The sequence below is a fragment of the Perna viridis genome, chromosome 10 (genome assembly GCF_037379345.1).
Source record: "Perna viridis isolate PV_CMFRI_1.1 ecotype Kerala chromosome 10, ASM3737934v1, whole genome shotgun sequence".
NCBI lineage: Eukaryota > Metazoa > Mollusca > Bivalvia > Mytilida > Mytilidae > Perna > Perna viridis.
In genome coordinates this window covers 19,632,615-19,653,630 of record NC_142454.1, presented here as the reverse complement: position 1 = coordinate 19,653,630, position 21,016 = coordinate 19,632,615, and the positions used below count along the sequence as shown (strand labels likewise).

The following is a 21,016-nucleotide window of genomic DNA, read 5'->3' as shown; positions in this document are numbered from 1 at the left end:
TCATAATACTATTGCTCTGAAAGACCAAATTATACCTAGGCAAAACTTAAAACTTTTTCTTCACAGACATAAGGTAAACTTCAACAGTGTTTAAGGCAAACCAAACAGAATTCTTGTAGATAATGTATATCAACCTAACTTTACACACTCAAAACTAGCTGTGGTGCCACAGTCTCCAGAATAGAATTCAAACTAGACCTTTTGGTGATCTCTGAAAGTATTCACTATTTTGTATTTAGGTTATGTTACATTTCATCTTAAACATTCTTTTTCTACTGAACGTTACATTCTAGAAGTATAATGTAGCCCTGTTTACTTCCGAGGATACTTATCTTCACATGTTAGGATGTCACTCCAATGTTACAGCTATTTAATTTGGAATCTAACACTCTCTCAAGTCTGTACTTGTATAATTCAGAGAGATATTAGCTATGTAGAGAGATATCTGTGGCTATTTTTTGTGTGTTTTTTTTTCTTTGGCAGGAAAACAGCCAAAATACATTGCTTTCAAAAATAAGTAGGTATACAGTACTTCAAGAATATAGTTGATGCCTTTGTTTTAATGACTTTTAAAAGCAGTCATACATCAAGTACTAGTACCATATAAGCCGTAAATTAAATGCTTGACACTATTTCAGGGGTTAATCTGGGCATTTTGGTAAATGCCTTATTTTAGGAAAAAAATTCTCAAAACAAATTTGCCATTTGGGAGTCAAAATTAGGAAGGTAAAGTAAAAATTTTAAGAATATAGCATGATTTTTTATATAATTTTCTTTGGGAAAGGGTCATTTTAGAGGACCCTCCTGAATCCATGATTATTTAAAATTAATTCCAAAAAGTGAATTTTAATCAGTACACTCTTAATGTAGATACAACGAGCATAACTCGGAACACTTGCAAAATAAAACTTTTCAGTAGGGAAAAAAAAGTACATAAAAATCATTAAAATATTGTTTGTAAAGAATAAGGATGACCTTAACTTTCTATTCTTGCAAATGATGCATTAGATAGAAAACTGCTGCTATGTGAGAATACCTGCACAAATATTTTAGTTTCACTCAGAACAGAATTGATATTTTCATCAATAATCTAAACTGATATAATGACCTAATAAAATGCAGGTCATATAAACTCCCAACCCAGACCATTTAATAGTGTAATAAAACCAGAGTACTTCTGTTTAAGCTATATGCTTAGATATCTTATAAATAATTTAGAAATGAATTTCAAGAATTTCTGCAAAAATTGTAGTAATGACGTCATTTACATACAAGAATACATAAACGAATCTGCTCTTCAAATTTTATTACTAATCAATGATATTTTTGTTTTAGTTTATTCAGCATCTAACAGCTGTCTCACAGTAATGTTTTACCGTCTTTTTGAACACCATTTTAGATGTTTCAGTTATGTGTTTTTTCTGACATCATGTTGATGCGACTTTTTTTTTCTTTCTGGAATGTTGTACTTTATCTATTACAGTTCATATGTAAAGGAAGCTGCACCTTATCATGGAAACAGTTTTCCAATTAATTGCTAATTGCTCTAACTGACTTGATGATACAATACAAAGATAATGAAGATGATGACAATAGATAAAATGAAACAACAGAACAAAGTACAAAATTATAGAAATTTCTAACAGAACCATTTGATACATGAGCATCATTTTAGATAGATATTACTCGTTATGTAATCTAACGGACAAGAACAGACAGGAAGAAATCAAGAAAGTGTGAGATCAACTGCTGGTCTATCTGTAAAGCTTAAAAACTGGAAATCATTCCATTTTCCTACAACTCATTCTGAGTTTGCATACAATAAGTAACCTTAACTTTCAAATAAAAATCATCTTCCTATGACCAGCTATAGATGACTTGTACTTTGCTAAATTTTCCAGAAAAAAAATGTATACGGGGGTTACAGCATCTTTTAAAAATCGTATGGATGGGGGTATTTCTTTAGAAATACTTTGTTATGAATATTTAATTTTCTATGCCTGGAGGGGTATAAAAAAAAGTGCTGTCCAACCCTCCCATACACTTTTTCCTAGAATAGCCCTAAGAATTTACATTTGGTATTTATCTCAACGAATGCAAAATGAAAAATTATTACCTGCTTTGAATTTCAAGTGAAAATTGGCAACTGTTCATCTAGACAATATTAACATACTTTTTAACATGAAAAAAAAAAGGGTCAGATAGAAATGGTCGAGTTAATTGAAAGAAGTGTGACAGACCTGAAATTGCATCCTATGATATGGGACCCCATACCGAAGTTGCAAACCAAATATCTTGAGGGTTGCTGAGAAAAAATGTTATGAAAATATTTTCCCAATTCGCCTGATCAACCTGCCCAACTGACGACATTTACTAGATTTTTTATAATTATTTCACTTATAAATCATTGTTTATTTAACCAGATATCTGGAGCTCTCATTTGAATTTCCATAGAACGATCGACAGCTTTCTTATCATACTGCACTTCTAAAATACTTATTAATGATGACTCTTCCACACAACTTCCCTTTTTAACATCAAATTACATTCATAATAGTAAATAAAATATATCGACTGGTGTACAAATGTGACCCGCCAATCACACTTGATATTTTTTACTTGCATAATATAACCCTATAAACTTCTAAGAAGTTTCTAGATAGCTTTTATCAATATTATTTTAATGACAATGATTGACAAAAGCAAAAAAGAATATCAATGATTAAGCTCAATTACATCATAGTACTTGAAACTTACCACAAAGTTGTATTATAGCCTCTTTTAGTGAAGAAGTTTGTACTGGAACAGGAGAGCTTGCCGTGGAATTCTGTTCCAGTGTCCTTGTGTGACATTTACACAATCGTCTATAACACCCTACAATCTGGGATAAACAAGAATGCATCATAATTGACAGGTTATATGGCAAGATTCACATATCACAATGAAGGTGTCACTCTTTACACACTATAATGTATAGTATTTCTATACAGAATACTTAACACAATATCTTCCCATACTACATTTACTTGGAGGTTGTATCCACACTACACTTTATCTATAAAAGAATATAAGTTGGAAACACTTGACTTGACAGTGAAAGTGGCACAGAAAAATTTCCAATATTTTATTCCTTGCTAAAAATAATTAACTTTCAAAGCTAAGATTGTCATTATAGGAATTTCACAGAAGCAATAGCACTCCAATAAACTGTTTAATCTAATTCTGAAGCAAATACAAAAAGAGCTGTGACATTTTACTATTTTACATGATGCACAATTGTATAGACAAGATCTTTTCCTGACTGAATCATTGGATTTTTATTCCGGAAAGAAATTTTTCCAATGACAGCAATATAAACAAGATCACAGGCTTTCTCTCGAGGCTAATATTAACTTCAATAGTAGCCTAGTTCATCACTGTGGTAAATGTTAGAACTTCAGATCAAACATGAATTTTTAATTGGGCTGATTTCCATCAATAAATCATAAAATGAACAGCAATATCATAATGCATTAAATCCCAGAGCCAGAGAGAAACTAAATAATTCAGAACATTTGTAATTCCTTAGTGCAATACTTCCATTATTTCTATCAGCTAAATCAAATCTGTTTAATTAGAAATAAGATGTATGCTGTTAATTCACATCAAAGAATCAAAGATTCATAATTACTCATAACAAGGCAATATTTTTTACAGTAAAACAAAGTGATGGATCACAACTCAGTGACAGCTAAGAACAACTATGTACTCCTGCAAAGCAATAAGTAGGGATAAAAAAGATGCAAGCCCATTAATGGCCAGTATAGAAATTTCATTCTTAATATGTCCTATCTGATCAAGCCATATTGTACAAGGAAAATCAGAAATAATTGGTCATCACATCATGACGTTCTACTATAGATATACATCAGGAATAGCCATCTTCACTAACTAGCATGGTCTTAAAATTCATTATTCACAGGCCAAGATTAACAAATAATTCCCAGCAGGTTTATACATACTGAACTACACAAGTCCAGGCTTTAGGCTAAGTATCAGTAGTGTTAAAACAAATGTACAATAATTCACCTTTGCCAGTACTTGGCCTTTTGCCTTCAACTTGTAATAAGGATACCAGTAATTATTTTACTCATGCCTCTTTAATGACGTAAAATACATTGGTCATTCACCTTATGACTAATCTATCATGCTAGTTTACATACAATGTTACCCTAGGTGTTTTACATGATACAAAAAAAATTGCATTATGAAGGAATATGAAAAGTTCACAAATTTTGTTATATTCCTACTGAAATAAACAGAGAACCATCCCCAACATCACGTTTTTTGGGGTTTTTTGGTTTTTTTTTTTGAATTCCTCTGTGAAAAATGTCTATGGCTTCACTATTGCAAAAAAGTAATTATTATGGAACCTTGAACTGCATTTTGTAATTCACAGATATTTTCAAAAGTTAATGAAATTTGGTTGAGATTTGCTGTAACTAGAAACCAAAATACTAGAAGTAAAAGTGAGATAAATGGACAAATTGATGTTATAATCTATATACATTCTAACTGGTTAGAAAAGGAAATAAAAACATAAGTATAATCAATGTCATTATAATATATAGATAATAAACATTTGTTTTTTTCTTTAGTATTTCTTGTATCACAAACTATACCAAGACGTTTTTAATTTAATGGATTGAAATTAGATAGATTTTTTCACTTTCAAGGGCTATACTATTTGTAAATGAAAATATTTCCGAGAAACCAGAATAGCTTGAAGTATTATATAATATTAGACAGTTAAGGGTTTTCTTAAACTTTGACAAATGATAAATTAAATAAACCTAACAAAACTAAGGCAAACATCTGGCTTTATTGATATTGACAGTTTTGACAATCAAATTTCAAAGGGACTAAATGAAAAAGCAATTAAATGAAGCAAGGTAACATAACAACCAATACAGAAAGCTACAACATGTGCCTTTAAACATGCTAAGAAATTTAAATCTCAGTGATTACAAAACAATTTCAAATTACACAGACAGTGACTGCATTTACAAGAAAGATCAAATCAAAGAATGATCTCTACCATCTCTCTGCAGAAGCCTCTGGTAACAGTGGCAATAAAAGTGAACTTCAGAAGTTAGTTTTAAATGTCTAAAGCACTCAATCTCTGAATAGCATTGATTTCCTGTCTTTGAAATGTTATAATTTAAATCAAAATATTGACAGAGAGCAGATACAGCAAGGAATCAATAGATTCTGCAGGAATGTTAATTTTATTTTACATACAACAAATAACTTTTTTCCAACATCAAGGTGCATGGTTATAATGAAAATTCTACAATCAGAAATGTTAATCTAATTCCAAGCTGCTCTTGATCACTCTACCATTTTCAACCTATAATAAATTGGAAACCTTTCATTGGAATTTGATTTGCAAATTACAGTTAATGTGGATAATATTCAGGAAATCTGGGTCCACTCAATACTTGATTAAACTGCTTGAACTTGCAATATATTTTTATAAACCTAGCATTGATTTTGTTTTTGTTTTTTGTTTTTTTTTTCACAGATGCCTTTACATTCAATTGTGAATAAGTAATGCAAAAAGGACAGTATGATTACTGGAGTATGAGATTGAGCAGAAGATAAAATCACAACATGAAGATGAAGGTTGAATACAGGTTTTATACTGAAACTAAGGACTAGACAGTTATTGTGGTAAATGATGAATAAAAACCCATTGAACAATAATTTTTTGGCCTTCCTATGCTATATTTTTATATAACAATAGTAATTAATGCATTCAGATTCTGAGAAAATGAATAATCCATCTCCCACTGAATTCAACCTACATGTAATCAAACAAAATCAAGAATGATAAGTCTTGCAAAGCCATTTTCATACACGATCTATACAACTTTTATCTTAACAGTTGCAACAACTGAAAGAACAATGAAGACTGGCTAAGGAGGTAGACCTAGGGTAAGGAACATAACTCTTGAAATCAGCGATATGTTTGTATCAAATTCAATTTCACCAATGCTTTTCAAGTTTTCATTTGAAACAAAATGAAATCAATCCAAGTTACTTTGATGCTTACATGAGATTGATGTAAAATGCTGAATACCAATGTTTCATTGATTTGTAGAAGTCGTGTCCCTTACCCAAGGTCTACCTCCTTAAGTGGTCTGTAATTGTTCTTGAATTAGAAATGTTAGTAGATTTGGTGGGTTTTTGCTATGCATGAATCACTTCCTGTCTGATTTTTACAATGAAAGATCTTCTAATACTTATCAATGCATTTCAAAATTAGGTCTTTAAGTAGATATAAATGCAACTAAATGGGAACACAATCAGCAGTACAACAATCTACACACTATACAATGTATCTTGCAAGAGAAATAAGCAATCTCCATCTAACATCTATCATTCCGACAGAATCTATAACACAAGCTGTCAAATATTTTCTTTTATGATAACTGATCAATAATTTGTACACAAATCCAATCATCTTCTATAAATGATCACACTGCATTCTATTATAGTCAGAAATTCCTTTTCTGATAGGTAATGACAAAAGATAGATAAGAAATATGAGATGCCGTAATTCAAAAATAAATAAATAGCCGCCATTAAGAACATGAAATGCTTATCCTCAATTTTTTTAAACCCTGTTCATCATTTCAATTACATTTAATGAAGCAGTCTGTCAAGTTTGTTGCCTAGCTGTCCATCACATAAACTTCCAGAATTATGCGGTGATTAACATTAACTTCTCTAGGAACAGCTAAGATTTGGTCAAAAGAATGTACTTTTTTTTTTTGCTTTGAAATTAACCAATGGCAGGGGACATAATGCAACATGTACAAATCTACTCACTGTTAAAAACTATCATACAAAGAAATAAACAATCAAATGGCAGGGTATGATGTTAAGTAGCACTCCAGCTAAGAATCATGCAAAATGTGATTCATGGGTAAACAGCCTACATATTTTTATTTTTGATATCTTGCTTAAAATGCTTTAGTAAACAGAAATTAACATTTCATTTTTCATATAACCCTTGCTCATAGGAGATAAAAATTGTATAGAATGTACTGTGGAATTCAAAAGTAAGGGAGATAACTCTGAAAATGACACACAAATACAACAGAATCTATTGGATTTTCATTGTTCATTATCTCCTGAGAGCAGGCAGATTTGAATGAATAATTACACATTTCATAGTACAGATCCATAAAACAACTTAATTACAAAAATAAAAATATGTAGCCTTTTTTGGGGTGCATGATTCTTACAAAGACTGCTACTTAACAGTTTGTGAACCTTGTTCTGTCAGTCCTATTATATTTGAAACCTAGGTTGTTCTTTTAGTTAAAGCATGCTGAAAAATATTTAATATTTGGTTGTCCATCAGACAAGTTTAATTTAACTTTGGCTTGTCCCTTGTCTCAGGCAATAGGACATATAACCATTAACGTAAGTTACTGAATGTCATTTTATCAGATATTGATTCTACAGTGGTTGTTACAAACAGACAACAACTTGATGTATTCTTATGAAGTTTCTGCAACTCCACCAGGTTTCTTTTGGTCTTAGCAACAGAACACCACCAGGGATGTCAATAGAAGACATCAACCGGCAAAATTGGACAGCTACTAGCTCATCTTTTAACAGCTACTATATTTTCAAAAATGAGTGACCTCTTGCAAAATTTTCATCAGTCCACCTGATACTTCTCCTTTATTTCCTGCTACTTAAAATACTTCTGACATCCCTGACTGCCAATAGTCAATAGACAGCAATGACTGGTTTTATAAGACAGCTACACTTAGTCCATACCTCAGACAAAATGTGTAAATGAAGACTCTTTGGTCTGACAGTGACTGAGTACACAAGTTTTTCTATTACCAATAATATCATCCCTTAAAACTTTCTGATGCAGAATAAAAATACAATGAAAGGAAAGAGATGATAATCAATAAGGATTTACACAACAAAATATTACCCTCTTATTCTAAAGTTTGCCAAGTAGGGCTAAGGTTCTGTTGATTCTATTTTATAGGTAATTGCTGAATTATAGATGTAAAACCCTTCACAATGGTAGATCAAATCTAGATTGATTTTTATATTCAATACTACCTATGTTTACAAAAACAACATAAAACTTCCATGACCTTCCTATCATCAGTTTAATATAAGTATTGAAATTCAAAAGATTATGTATTGAATTTTGATCAAATGCTTAAACATCATGCATTATCACTATTTAGACTACAGAGTGCTATTGACAGTTTATACATAGAAATTTGTCATTGCATTAAAAATATCTTAATCAAATTATCAATATGGTATTGGACATGGTCAAATTTGAATTCCAATTTTATACCAAGATCATAAAAGCTAAATAAGATTGTAATGTAAACAGATAACACCGATTAGAAATTACAGTAGATCTAAATCTTAGTATCCATGAAAAAAAAGAAGTAAATACAAATAGATAAATTGACCTTGAACCTTAGTTAGAAAATATAAAAATCAATATCCTTCTTTGGATACAACAATAAATTGAAAAGTAAGACACTTAAATATGTACTAAATTATACCTTTTTAAGAACAAATTACATCTGCTTGACTATCCAACAAAAATAACTAACTTGGGCAACTTTCAAAACCATATTTAAAGAGTCCTTCTTTAAGGCAACTTGAAACATGAATTTGCAATGCTAGGTATATCCCCACTGTTACAGCAAGTAGATATCAGACAGCACTCAAAATAGCTTACAACTTGTGTGCTCTATCTATATAAAGCCACACACCAAATTTGAAACCAATCCTTTCATTAGGAGCCGAGATAATTGTGATTTCAGAATGATGGATGGCCAGATGGACAAGGCGATTCAAATATACCATCCATTCATTGAGAGTTTCAACTTCGAGGAACAAATAACATACAAAATGTGGTAAAATGTTAATGGCAAATGTGTCAATAAAAAGAATCTTCAGTACCTGAACTGATCAGTGCAACTACAATTGTGATTCATCATTGATCACAGATCAGTTTCAGATCATTCAGCAACCCATCAAACTGATTTTTAAAACAAGTGATTGGTTCCATTTTACACAATGTGACTGCTAATCAGTTCATACATTGTACAGAATGACATATATGTTTAATTTTTTCACTGCGCTTACAAGTTATTAAGGTCTCACTAACCACTTCTAACGTTTCCATTACTTTACATGTTAAAAAAGTAATTTTCAAAGTCTCACTGTGAATTCCCAGGACAAATGACATCTTCAAGCTGCATACCGTTGCGAAGCTTGGAAAATAAGGCTTCCAAAATCATTATGCTAATGGTACGATCATAGTAGAAATTCTTCACAAAATTTACTTGAATAAATAATACTGAAAATCCACATTTTTACCTGTTCTGCTAACTGACAGCATGGAGGCAAATTACTCACACATGTAAACAATATTCATACACTTTTGTAGTTAATTACATATATGATCTTAAAGTACACATTCTCAGCTTTATTTTGACTACTTTTAATCATAATACACACAAATAATGCACTTACAATGCATATGTCTAGGTTCAGTGTGTTTTTGGTACTACATAGGGGGGTGGCCATTTGACCCGGAAGTGGTTAGTGAGACCTAATATGTAAAACCTTTCATTTGGATTATCTCCCTTTGGAGTCCACTGACAGTATTTATATTCCTCCATGCACATCTACATATAATACTCAATCTTTCTAAAAAAAATTCATCAAAATCCCTAAAGTGGTTAAAGAGAAATTGTGCTTACAAGGAAGGTGGACAGACAGACAGACTGGGAGATTCCTATATACAACCCCCCCCCCCCAAAAAAAAAAAAAAAATTAAAAAAAACAAACTCTGTTTGCGTAATATAACATAATTTAGTATATGTAAGTGAATAAATTAAGAGTAGCACAACACGTAGCTACAATATTGATAAGAAAATTATCTTCCAATTTCAATATTATAATTGAGATGTACCTAGGCATAACTTAAAAAGATATATTTTGCAGCACAACTGTTCCCTAGTAAGTCATGCTATGTAACATCATATAGGAAACACCTAGACTGTGAAGTTTATTTCTTATCAATTTATTTCTCTTTTATTTTCAAATGGTTTGTTGACTTCGATATTATAATGTCTGAAATTCTATTTTAAATGAATGAAAAGACTACAAAAAGACATTCAAAAATAATTTATGAAAGAGCTATCAGTCTAGCTGATTTACAAGATAAGTTCATTCTCATTAAATTTACATAACCAACACTATAAAATTTACAATATTATCAAATAAGGAATTTCCAAAATTATAGTAATCAAAAACCACTTTCCGTAACTTCACAGGCAATAAAATTCCAGAATGCTCAGAATCTAATGTCATCTATATGTAGTACAACCTTAAGTTTAGAACTTATGTGCCCACATAGCCTAGAAATTGCCAAAAAGAAGCCAATGTGTTCTATTATCAATTAAATGAAAACTGAATGTGCAGTTAAACCTGTCTTAAGTGACCTTCCAATGGAAAACAAAATCATGGTAATGTAATGGTGATGGACTTCTCTACATAGGGATATTATAATCATAGTCTTTGAAGACAGGTTATTGCTGAATAAAGGTGGTCCCTAGGACAGGTTTGACTGTAATATGCAAAAACTTGATAATTGTGGTTAACATTGAAATTACAATGGGAAAAAATAAATTTAAATTACAAACAAATGAGTGATATGAATAATATTATGTATACAGTAAGTTACCTTGTCTGTTATCAGTTTTAAAGACTCTGGATTAAAGTCTTGATTGGAGGTTGTTAACACCTGAAATCAAATGTAATATAATGCATTATTGAAAAACAATCCAAGGTTTCTCAGATCTAGTCCTACAAAAATACATGTACAGCAGCTATATACAGTAAAAGAATTTAAATATCAAATTGATAACTAAGGCTTTCAAAGCACTTGTCTTTATTCAGTTTCTGTTTATTCTTGCATGTACAAAAGAGAAAAAAAAATCTACTACTGGTTTTGGTAAATTTTGAGAATAGCTTCAAAGCTACAGTACAAATACTTAACTACATCATATTATATCTGTACTTCTATTTAGGTGTTAAATGTCAAAAAAAAAAAAAAAATCAGGAAATAAAGGAAAAATCCTAAGAAGCATCCCTCTTTCTGGATATACAATCTGCCAAGAAATATAAAATTAATCAAAGAATCCTAGATTTATATGGACTGTCATGCTGCTCCTTATGACTATTGCCTTAAGTTTATACATTATAGGTTTGGTAATTTTGTGATTACCATTTACGTTTTAGTTTTTGAACAAAAAGTGAACAAATAGGCGAATAAAAGGATTCAATCCCTCCAAAGTCCTAGTGCTGCCTCCTGATTTACTATTTATGACCCTCCAAGCTTCTAGGTTCTGATATTAAGGAAGTGAAAAATTTTAAAAGGCTTGAGCACTGCTCATTAAAGATTGGTGAAGCTGTTTACAATATACTGTACTCATTTGTATAAAAAGACAAAGTTTAGTACCAAATATGGTAGAGGTGTAAAAGCTTATGGCCGAAAAAAAAATATGTGTATTTGCTGTCAAATGCTGAAAAAAATAGGGTCGGTAGGTCGTTTTTTTTTTTTCTTATTTAATTATTATTTTTTTTTTTATTGGAGTACAATTGTAGTTTCTTGACTAATAAGCTTCATAGTGAGAAACAGAAGACACTGTAATGGTGCATATGCTTGTCTATCAGCTAGTTTCCTTTTTAAATTGATGGCAGTGCTGGCACTGGAGGCCGCCACTGTGGTTTAATACAATAAATACTGGTACCGGTGTCAGACGGAAAAGGCGGGAATTTCCGGAATTTCAGAATATTGCCAATAAAAAAGTTAGGGTTGCAGCTATAAAATGAGGGTCGGTCATGTGACTGTAAACACACATAATTTTTTTTTTGGCCTAATAACAACAAATATTTCAGAGCAGGAGATTGGGAAGTACCAACACAGTGGAACAACATAGGTCCTTCAATAGATTAGCATATAAATGGTGGTCCAAGTTCTTGGACTCTCAGTTTCTGACATAGGACCTTTTGAAAATCTGTCTACCTAGGTCTTGGGACCTACAACCCTTTTCACTGACACTTTGTTGAGGACTTATGGTTTTCTTCCAGTGGACCATTGATTTCAGGCTTGGAAAAGTCCTGGGCCTTCTACTTTTAAATTTTAACCCCTGCATATATACAAAATGTAAAACGTATAACAATTAATCTACTTACAGCTATCACTGAGATCACTTGGTTTCCATCCCTTATTGGTTGACAAAATACTGAAAGATTAACATTGATACAATATATAACAAAACAATTTAAAGTTACTTAACTTTTGCAAAATTTGTCAGCAGTTGTTGCTCCATTATCAAATACAGGTGTGTCTAAGAAAAATGGAGAGTCCTGTATTTATGGCCATTTTAGGCATTTACACTTAATGGGATAATTTTTGATAGTTTTCAAATAGGAACCCAGAGGAATGCTAAAACAAATCTATGGATGCTGTAGTGGTCACTTACACATCAAAAATAGAATCAGGTTTATCATTCACATTTGTGCACCAGACCAACTTACCAATAGAAGGAAATACATACTTTCATACTTTTCTGAGCCTACATAGTCTAGGCATATTCATTACACTGTAATATTGTAATCTTCACTGAAGTAAGACTGATTTTTATATTACTAGGCCTAAAACCTGACCTACTGATTGTATACATCTTTATTAGGTCATTCTTTAGAAATTCTTAGTTTGCTCTTTCAACCGCCTCATATCCTTCCTACTCAGTATTTCCAAACCTTGATTTCCAAGAAAAAGGTGCTCTATCTTCAGCAATTGTTTTATTTGGTTAAAAAAGGCCCTTATAGGTCTTTATTTTCAAAAACAAACAAAAATCACCAACCTACCTACAGTCAACCTGATTTGGATGGGCAAAGACTGAAAACCAACATTTTTTCAAGAATGGCCTTAGGAGTAAAAGGCCTAGTCATCCATCAAATTTTTAATCTTGTGGATATGTCTGCTTCAGGTTGTGTCTAGCATTTTAGCCACCACTGAGTACATCTATTTCCAAATTTAGTGCATGGCTTACCAGTGTGTTTTGTAAATTCAAATAAAATTTGCTTCATAACTAGAAAGTAACAATACAACAGATATCATTCAAATTATATGTTAGAGCACTGTAAATTACTCATCATTATTTTGAATGTCCGAAAAATTACCACAACAATTTATTTGCTCGTGATGTCAAGACCTACAAATCATTGTAACATTACAAAAAAAGTAATTACAGGACAGAATATGATCTGAATCAATAAAAAAGGCTTATAAAGATGTGATTGTGCTACTGTCTAGACCATTTCTTAGATAAACTTTCCAGGAAGCCAAATGATATTACCAACAAGACAGACTAAGTATGTTTACAAGTCGTATATCATTTATCAAATATGATTTGATGAATCCGTATATGTCGGACATTATTAATTCCTAAGTAAAAATAAGTAAGCTGTGTGTAAAAAGGGTTTTTTTATTAGTTTTTAGTTATAAAGAAAGGATGCATTAATGACACAATGACAGTCATGACGGGACTTCTTGTGAGTTGGAAAAAAAATACACATGATAATAATTAGTTTCCATATTTGACCACTATTTTGTGTATAAAGAAACAATTGATAAAAAAGTTAACATCACAGCATTGTTTGAAATAATCAAAATGGCAACTAGATTAATATATTAAGTTTAGCTTTTGAAAGGGCATAACATATTAAAGTTTTATATTGGTGCAATCTAGAAGTAAATTTTCGGGCAATTTGAATATAACAAGTTGCAAGCTAGGCAACCTCTGGTAAAAAGTTATTTCTAATATATAGATCCCAAGACTAAGCTGTTTGAAAGTTTTTGATTGAGACTACATCAAGAAATTGCAAGACAAGAGGCCTCTTAGAAAATATTTAGTTCCTTCAAAAAGATGGAAAAATGAGTAGAATCAAAAACACACTTTTTTTTCTGGCCTATCATATTGTTGCTATTCAAAATTGTTTTCTGAAATTTTATTTCCAACAGTTGGTCCAGTTTCACTTTTGACCTTTTGACCTTAAGGACGCTCTTCCATGGAAATGCAACACCAAATACTAATAACTTAGTGGCATTTGAAAAAAACAGTATCGAAATTACCTGCCATGTGTTATTTTCTTGAATGAAATGTAGAAAATTATAAGTAAAAAAAATTAGATTTTACTGCGTCGGCTACCATTTTTTAAAGATAGTACTTGTTTTTCAATACTTGGACTGCATTATCACAAACAGAATTTAAATATAGTACATAAAAAGTTTTCTTCAAAATGAGAGAATAAGGGGAGTTTTTATTTTTTAAACCCCAAAACATAATTTTGAACTTTTTTTTTTAAGAAGTTTTCATGATACAAGAGATTTTTCCAGCAAAAAACATTAATATAAAAGAGTTTGTACTACCTTAACCTATTTCATTCTAGTTTCCATGAAGTACATGTATGAACTGCAATTAAACTTTCATGAAGACCAACATTTAATTGATAATGAAAATAATAAAATTGTCTAAATTCAATAGTAATAATTTTCTTTTTTAGGGTTAATTTTGTTATTTACATTTGTGAAGTTTAATACATCAGGTGGTATTGAAATACCTACCATACTTTGGCCCAAAGGTACATTTCTGTTTCACTATGGTTGTTAAAGGGTCACTTCTATCTAGCAGTCTGGTTGATTTTGTTTCTTTGGTTTGGAATGCTTGCCTAAAACGCACAGTAATTTTAGAAAAGACATTGTAACAAAATACTTAATGATATGAAACAAGATATCTTGATCTTTTATCTTGAATGGCAGATATTGATACAAGATACATATAGGAAACTAAGATTATTATATTGCTATGGCTGTTACAGGTGAAACATAAAATGCATGAAATTCCCGTAACTGGTGAAAATTTGTCAAAATTAAAATGGGTTGTGACATAGGGAATGTCTAGCCAACCCCAAAAAATTTTGCAAAATCATAAAAGAATAAAAACATTTTTAATCGAGTGGCAGATTCTGTATGCACTTTTATTTTTTGTATATGGGTGGGTGTTCAGAGGTCTGTTGACAAAATATAGAGTTTAATACAAAACATAAACAGAATTTCTATGGGTGGCTCCCCTGGTCAAAAAGTGCCTTCCTTGGGTACCTTATATCTTTTAATAGAACAGCCCTGTGGCAGACAGACATATAAAGACCATTATTAAATCCTTCTGATATATTTCAGCTTAACCATCAAAAAATCTAACTCAAGGTTAAGGGGTGTATCCAGATATTTTCAAAAAGCATTCAGGAGGGGTTCAAGTAAAAAGGCGGTTACAGACTATTAATTGCCAAATTCTGTGCAAAATTAACAAAATTTTCAAACAAAATAAGTTCCAACCCCCAGAGCCCAGATCCATCACTGAAGTCGAACTGACCAAACTAAAAGTAATGTAAAGAACAACTAAACTTTAGTTGTGCAGGATACCCCAAACAAACTTCCGCAGATATTGTTATACCTTAAATTTAATGCAAAGAGTTCCGTTGACTTAGTAAATAAAACCTGGTTTATTAGCATCATAAGTGATCGAGCCAATGTATCAGCCAGTTAAGTACATGTATTAAACACTTTGACAAATAAGGTCAAAGTTTAACAGCCTTCAAGTTCACTGTACTTAACTTAATCTTGTTCTTCAAATAAGAAATGACTGCAGTTGAGATATCATATTGTTCCGAATTTATAATCTGAACTTTATGGCTTAACTGTCTGATACTGAAAACTAACAGAATGTTTGCTCAATTATGCTTAGGTAAACATTGTTTGGAAGATGAGGAGGAGTAGCTTTTAGTATCTATGGCACAACAGAGAGAATTGTATTTCTTATAGAATCAATTTGGTGCAAATAAAACAAAAGGTATTGTCAAAAAAAATAATAATAAGCAGTAACAAAAAACATCAAAATATTCTTACGAAATAAAATTACACATTTGCAGATCTGTGCTAGGATACAATAATTTAGAAATTCATTTTTTTAAATTCTGAATATACATTTGACACACATCCTGTTATCCTATCCCCAAGTGACTGAGCTGATCCCATGTATTGATCAAGTGCTTGTTCAGTACTGTAGTATTTCAATCATAAACAGATAGTAAATAAAAGTTAAAGTTGTGGAAAACATTATCTTACGTCAGATAGCAATACAAAAAATGCCCATGTTCATAAAAATAAGTTTCTCCCATTCTAAGCCAGTGATTTAAAATGCATTTGACTTTTTAACCATCAGGCAGTGATTCAACTTCTTTGAGAGTTTTCCTGCCATTTTACATTATCCAAGTTTTCTACATATTTCATGGGAGAAATTGATTCTCCTGCAGCCCATTCTTGATTTAAAGTATTTCTCAGTCTCTATAGTAAAACTGAAGATTTTAACATGCTCTCTAAAGCTAGTTTGTTGAAAATCTGAATGTTACCATCTCAGATGGAGACATAATTCAAACAATTTTTTACTTTAAGAGAATCTTTGTTCTTAACAACATGCACATCTCCATATAATGATCTAATGAGTAGTACAGGAAAAGTTTCAGACAATGTTATGTCAAGTAGACAGACAGACAAACATAAATGAATATACCCCACAACTTTTTTTGGAAGAGTATAAAAATAATGGTCAGCTTTGCTGGAAAATATCCCCACTTTTTCAGATTGTTTATCACTCTTTCCTGGTAGGATTAGCAAACTACAAGTATAAGTTTACCACACTAGTGCTTTTAAATAACTAACCAGCAAATCCCATGATTAGGTAGTGGATTTTTCCTGGTATCAAAGAGGTCTCCAGAGCTTACATCAGCAACATAAACAACACTGCACACCTAAATGAACAATAAATACTGGTAAATCACACTTATTTTAATCAACAGTAATGAACATTATAAAATTATCTATATCAAACATCAATCTTTCAGTAGTCACTTTTCACTAGATTTGTGCAAGACTAACAAGAACTTTCCACTCATAATAATATACAATTATAACAGAGTATGAAGGGAGCAGGTGCCCTAAGGCCAAATGAAAAAAAATGTGTTTAGTTCTGGTCACCTCTTTAAAGTGCTGTCATTTTGTGAAATTTGTGTTTGTGTTGTCATCTGATTCGGACATGCTTATTGTTTTGATTAGACTGATTGCTAAGTGAATCATTCTTACAATGTTTGTTAATACAGAACCTCTTATAAACCAGTTCCTATTTTTTTCAATGTCAAATTCATTTTTCTATTTCCGAGTTCATTTAAGATTTTCAAATTCATGACATAAAAATGAAACTTTGAAACTCATTGATATGTCTGAATGGTGCATCCTGAATAATTAAAAGCAGCTGAGTAAGAAAGTATCTTTTTTTTTTGGCATGATGATGTAACCTCCTGAGCTGAATTTTCAAATTTTCCATAACCAAAATGAATAGACACAGGAAATAAACAAATGACCTGCCAAAAAAAAATGGAGACAGGAGTCAAGTTGTATGTAAAAATTATCTTCAGTCGGAACGCCTACAGAGCCATGCCCCTTGACTCAACTCACAGTGGAATCTCAGTGGACCCAGATCCCAGGCTGATTTAAAGGGACCATAAGATTTCATGATGAAATCCCAGGAAAACCCCTGCTTGTGGAGGTCACTACTTTATGATAAAAGAAATTTACAGTTCTCATAAGTGTTTTTCCCACTAGTGATTCTAATATTGATGTAATCCTCATGACCTAGTCAGATCAGAATGAGCTATGCATGTGCAACCTAAATCATGAATGCCAGCAAACCAATAACCAGGCATAAATATTGTTTCCATTCATCAAACTTGACCTTTACATCATTAGTTATCAAGAATTGTACAAAGAAATGTTATTGTTTTTTTTCTAGTCATTAATATGATTGTCATGCAAAACATTCTGGTTCACCAACTTAAAGAATACCTAATAGACCAAAACAAGTCAAGCAATATTTTAGTAGAGATGGAGCGTCAGCAAAGTCCTACATATATAGACCCTACTGGTCAGAGAGTAGATCTTGCCATTTTTGAGACAGAAACAATTCTCGCCAATTTGCTCACCAAAATTTTATTCCTAAATGAAAGTATGATAGCTCATTTTTGAGAGAAAAATATCAGCAATCTGTTAGAATTTTTTTCTTAAATTTTGGGCACTTATTTCACAGGAGAGGATGCAAAAATGTTTGGCAAGAATTACTAGCTGGCGAGATCTACTCATTGACCTGCAGATATCAAAACAAGAATGACTCAAAATTTTTCTGTCAGAAGTAAAGCATTTTAAAGTGACGTATGCTGTTAGGATGAAATTGTTTGAACTATGATGATGCAGAGGATGAAAAAATGTTTGGTGAGAATTACTAGCTGGCAAGATCTACTCCTTGACCAGTAGATATCAAAACAAGATTGACTCAAAAGTTTTCTGTCAGAAGTAATGCATTTTAAAGTGGCATATTCTGTTAGGATGAGATTGTTTGAACTATGATGATGCAGACCCACATCACGTGTTCCATATTTTCCCATTTGTCGAGACATCAGCGATCTAACAAAATAATGGTGCATTGTCAATAAAGTTACCTATAGCTCCATCCATTACTAGCAAAACCTAAAATCATATACATAACAAGGCCTGAAAAAACCAAAACCTATCTAAAGTAAAACCAAATATTTTTTTAAAGTCGCTACTTATCACTTTCAATGTATTTTGAACTTGTGTAAATCAAACACAATTTAAAAAATAACATACTGTTAAGGCCAAAAAAAAATACATATTTGTTCCTTCTTCCCCGACCGACTTGTTATGGTATTTGCTGGATATTAATTTTTAGTAATTTTCAAACCACCCACGGATATTATCTGCAAAAATCAGGAATCACAAAAATAAATATGTTTACAGTATGTAGATGGGAATTTGGCTTAGATAGATTCCAGTAGATGTGTTACAAAAATGTTCAAATTACTGCCTAAATTGCAAAAAAATTATTTTCTCTTCATCTTAAGAACTTAAATTCAAGACTTGTTCTACCAATTATTTTACTAGTCTATCATGCCAAATTATATGATTTTACTGAAAAGTCAAGTTAATGTTGGATGAATAGAAGAACTTGTTTGAACCAAAACTATAATTCAAATAATAATTATAATCTTCAGCTATCAACTGAGAAAAATTCTTAAAGGAAAGTAATCTAACAGAATCTAACAGAAGATTGGAAGTTCAAAATACACCCTTTTTGATAGTGTAAGGTTGCTTTGTAAATTCCAAAACCATTTAATCCAAACAATCAAATTTAAATGCACTAGTTATCTTTAATAAACCCCCTAAGTTCTTTTCATGACCTTTTCCACAATACATTATCTGAATTTTCAATTATAAAGACACGATTTCTCATACTTCGATTTAAACTGATCCTATAAAAACCTTGCCAAATTCCCAAAATTAGGTTTAGGGTACAAAAATCTCTCTGTTATTCATCACAAAAACTCAGTAACTATTATCATGCTAAAAATGCAGGCATATCCCAGACGATTAAAAATAATTTAACATAGAATCACAGGATGTTCACCTTTAACTTTAAATCACTCAATAATCTATAAAATCCTAATGTTATTGAAGTAAATACTCTTACAGCTGCGATATATGTTTTTTTATCAATATTTTAAAAACATGGCAAATGGGCACTATGATTTGTTTACTTTAACATCAAGGTGGAACAGCTGGAAAGAACAGACAAACTTCCCCTTTACTTTCACTTGTCAAATCATTAGCCTTGTAATACCCCCTAGTTTGCGACTTGCCATTCAGTTTAATGGGTGTTATTGTTATGATCAATGACTGGCCCTTTTAAGATATTTTCCTAATCACTTTCTGCAGATATTTCAACAATATTTCAACTAGCTGCACATTTTAATGGGTATTTGCTACTCTCCTGAAATAGCTTTAAAAATTCTCATAGGTCATATCAACTAGATTTATTGGCTCAAATTGATCTGTCAAAAGTCCCTCAAATATTCTGAAGCTGCATATCAAATTTCAAGTCAATCTTTTGAAGAATTGAAGAATACCCAGTTATAATAGTAATACAAAAGAAGGCCTTAAAGTGAGCAAAGTATTGAATCATAAATATCTGTTAGAGTTTGACAGATCACCAACGAGAAAGCACAAAAATATGTCTGTCCATTCTGCTTCTGGAATATTCCTGGGATGACTTTTCCATCAAGCCTAACCATTATCAAACTAACAGTCTCAAGAACGTTTGGTGGTCATAAGCAAATAACCTTACAGAGAATGTCTCATCCACCAAGAGACCCCAGCGTTTTCAAGTGGTCTATGTATTACCAATTAATCTTTAAACAGTTAATAGATCATTTTGCAGGTATAAAAACAATCATCAGAGACAGAAAATAATTTTTTTCATAAAGGGGCAAACTGCCAAATTTAAGCAAAGGAATGCTTGCATCACTTACATTAATAATTTCTGTCTTAAAATAGACATGACATTGCACAATAAACAGTAAGACTAATTTCTATCAGTAATTGAATACACTACATGCTGATGTTTAAATTTTATCCAAACAATTGAAAAATGTTCAGGTTGTTTAAATCATCTGATTATGTTTACAGAAACATACTGGTTTGGTTGTTTGAACTTTAATGGCATCTTCTATCAAGGGAAACCAGGCTGTAACATCTTTTGCATCATCTAACTTCTTTAACAGCTCCTGCAAAAACAAAAAAAAAACATTATCAGTATAGTATATACCAACATGATTTTATGATTTTATTTAGATAGGAATAAGCAAAACATGAAGAAATTAATCATGTATAAAGTTGCAAATATTGTCGTGATAGGTACACCCTGGGACACAT

General features: G+C 31.4%; 1 protein-coding gene across 8 annotated transcripts in view; it reads right to left on the bottom strand.

Annotated features, from left to right (window-relative positions):
- LOC148604857 (cGMP-dependent 3',5'-cyclic phosphodiesterase-like) overlaps nt 1–21,016 on the bottom strand; it is an 86,191-nt gene that overhangs the window by 55,536 nt on the left and 9,639 nt on the right. For all 8 annotated transcript variants that reach the window (XM_088549938.1, XM_088549935.1, XM_088549936.1 and 5 more), the window contains 6 exons: nt 20,779–20,868; nt 16,898–16,986; nt 14,747–14,850; nt 12,310–12,359; nt 10,796–10,855; nt 2,758–2,881 (listed from right to left, as the gene is read on the bottom strand). In XM_088549938.1, coding sequence (XP_088406064.1) covers nt 2,758–2,881; nt 10,796–10,855; nt 12,310–12,359; nt 14,747–14,850; nt 16,898–16,986; nt 20,779–20,868 — 517 coding nt within the window. The remainder of the gene's footprint in view (nt 1–2,757; nt 2,882–10,795; nt 10,856–12,309; nt 12,360–14,746; nt 14,851–16,897; nt 16,987–20,778; nt 20,869–21,016) is intronic.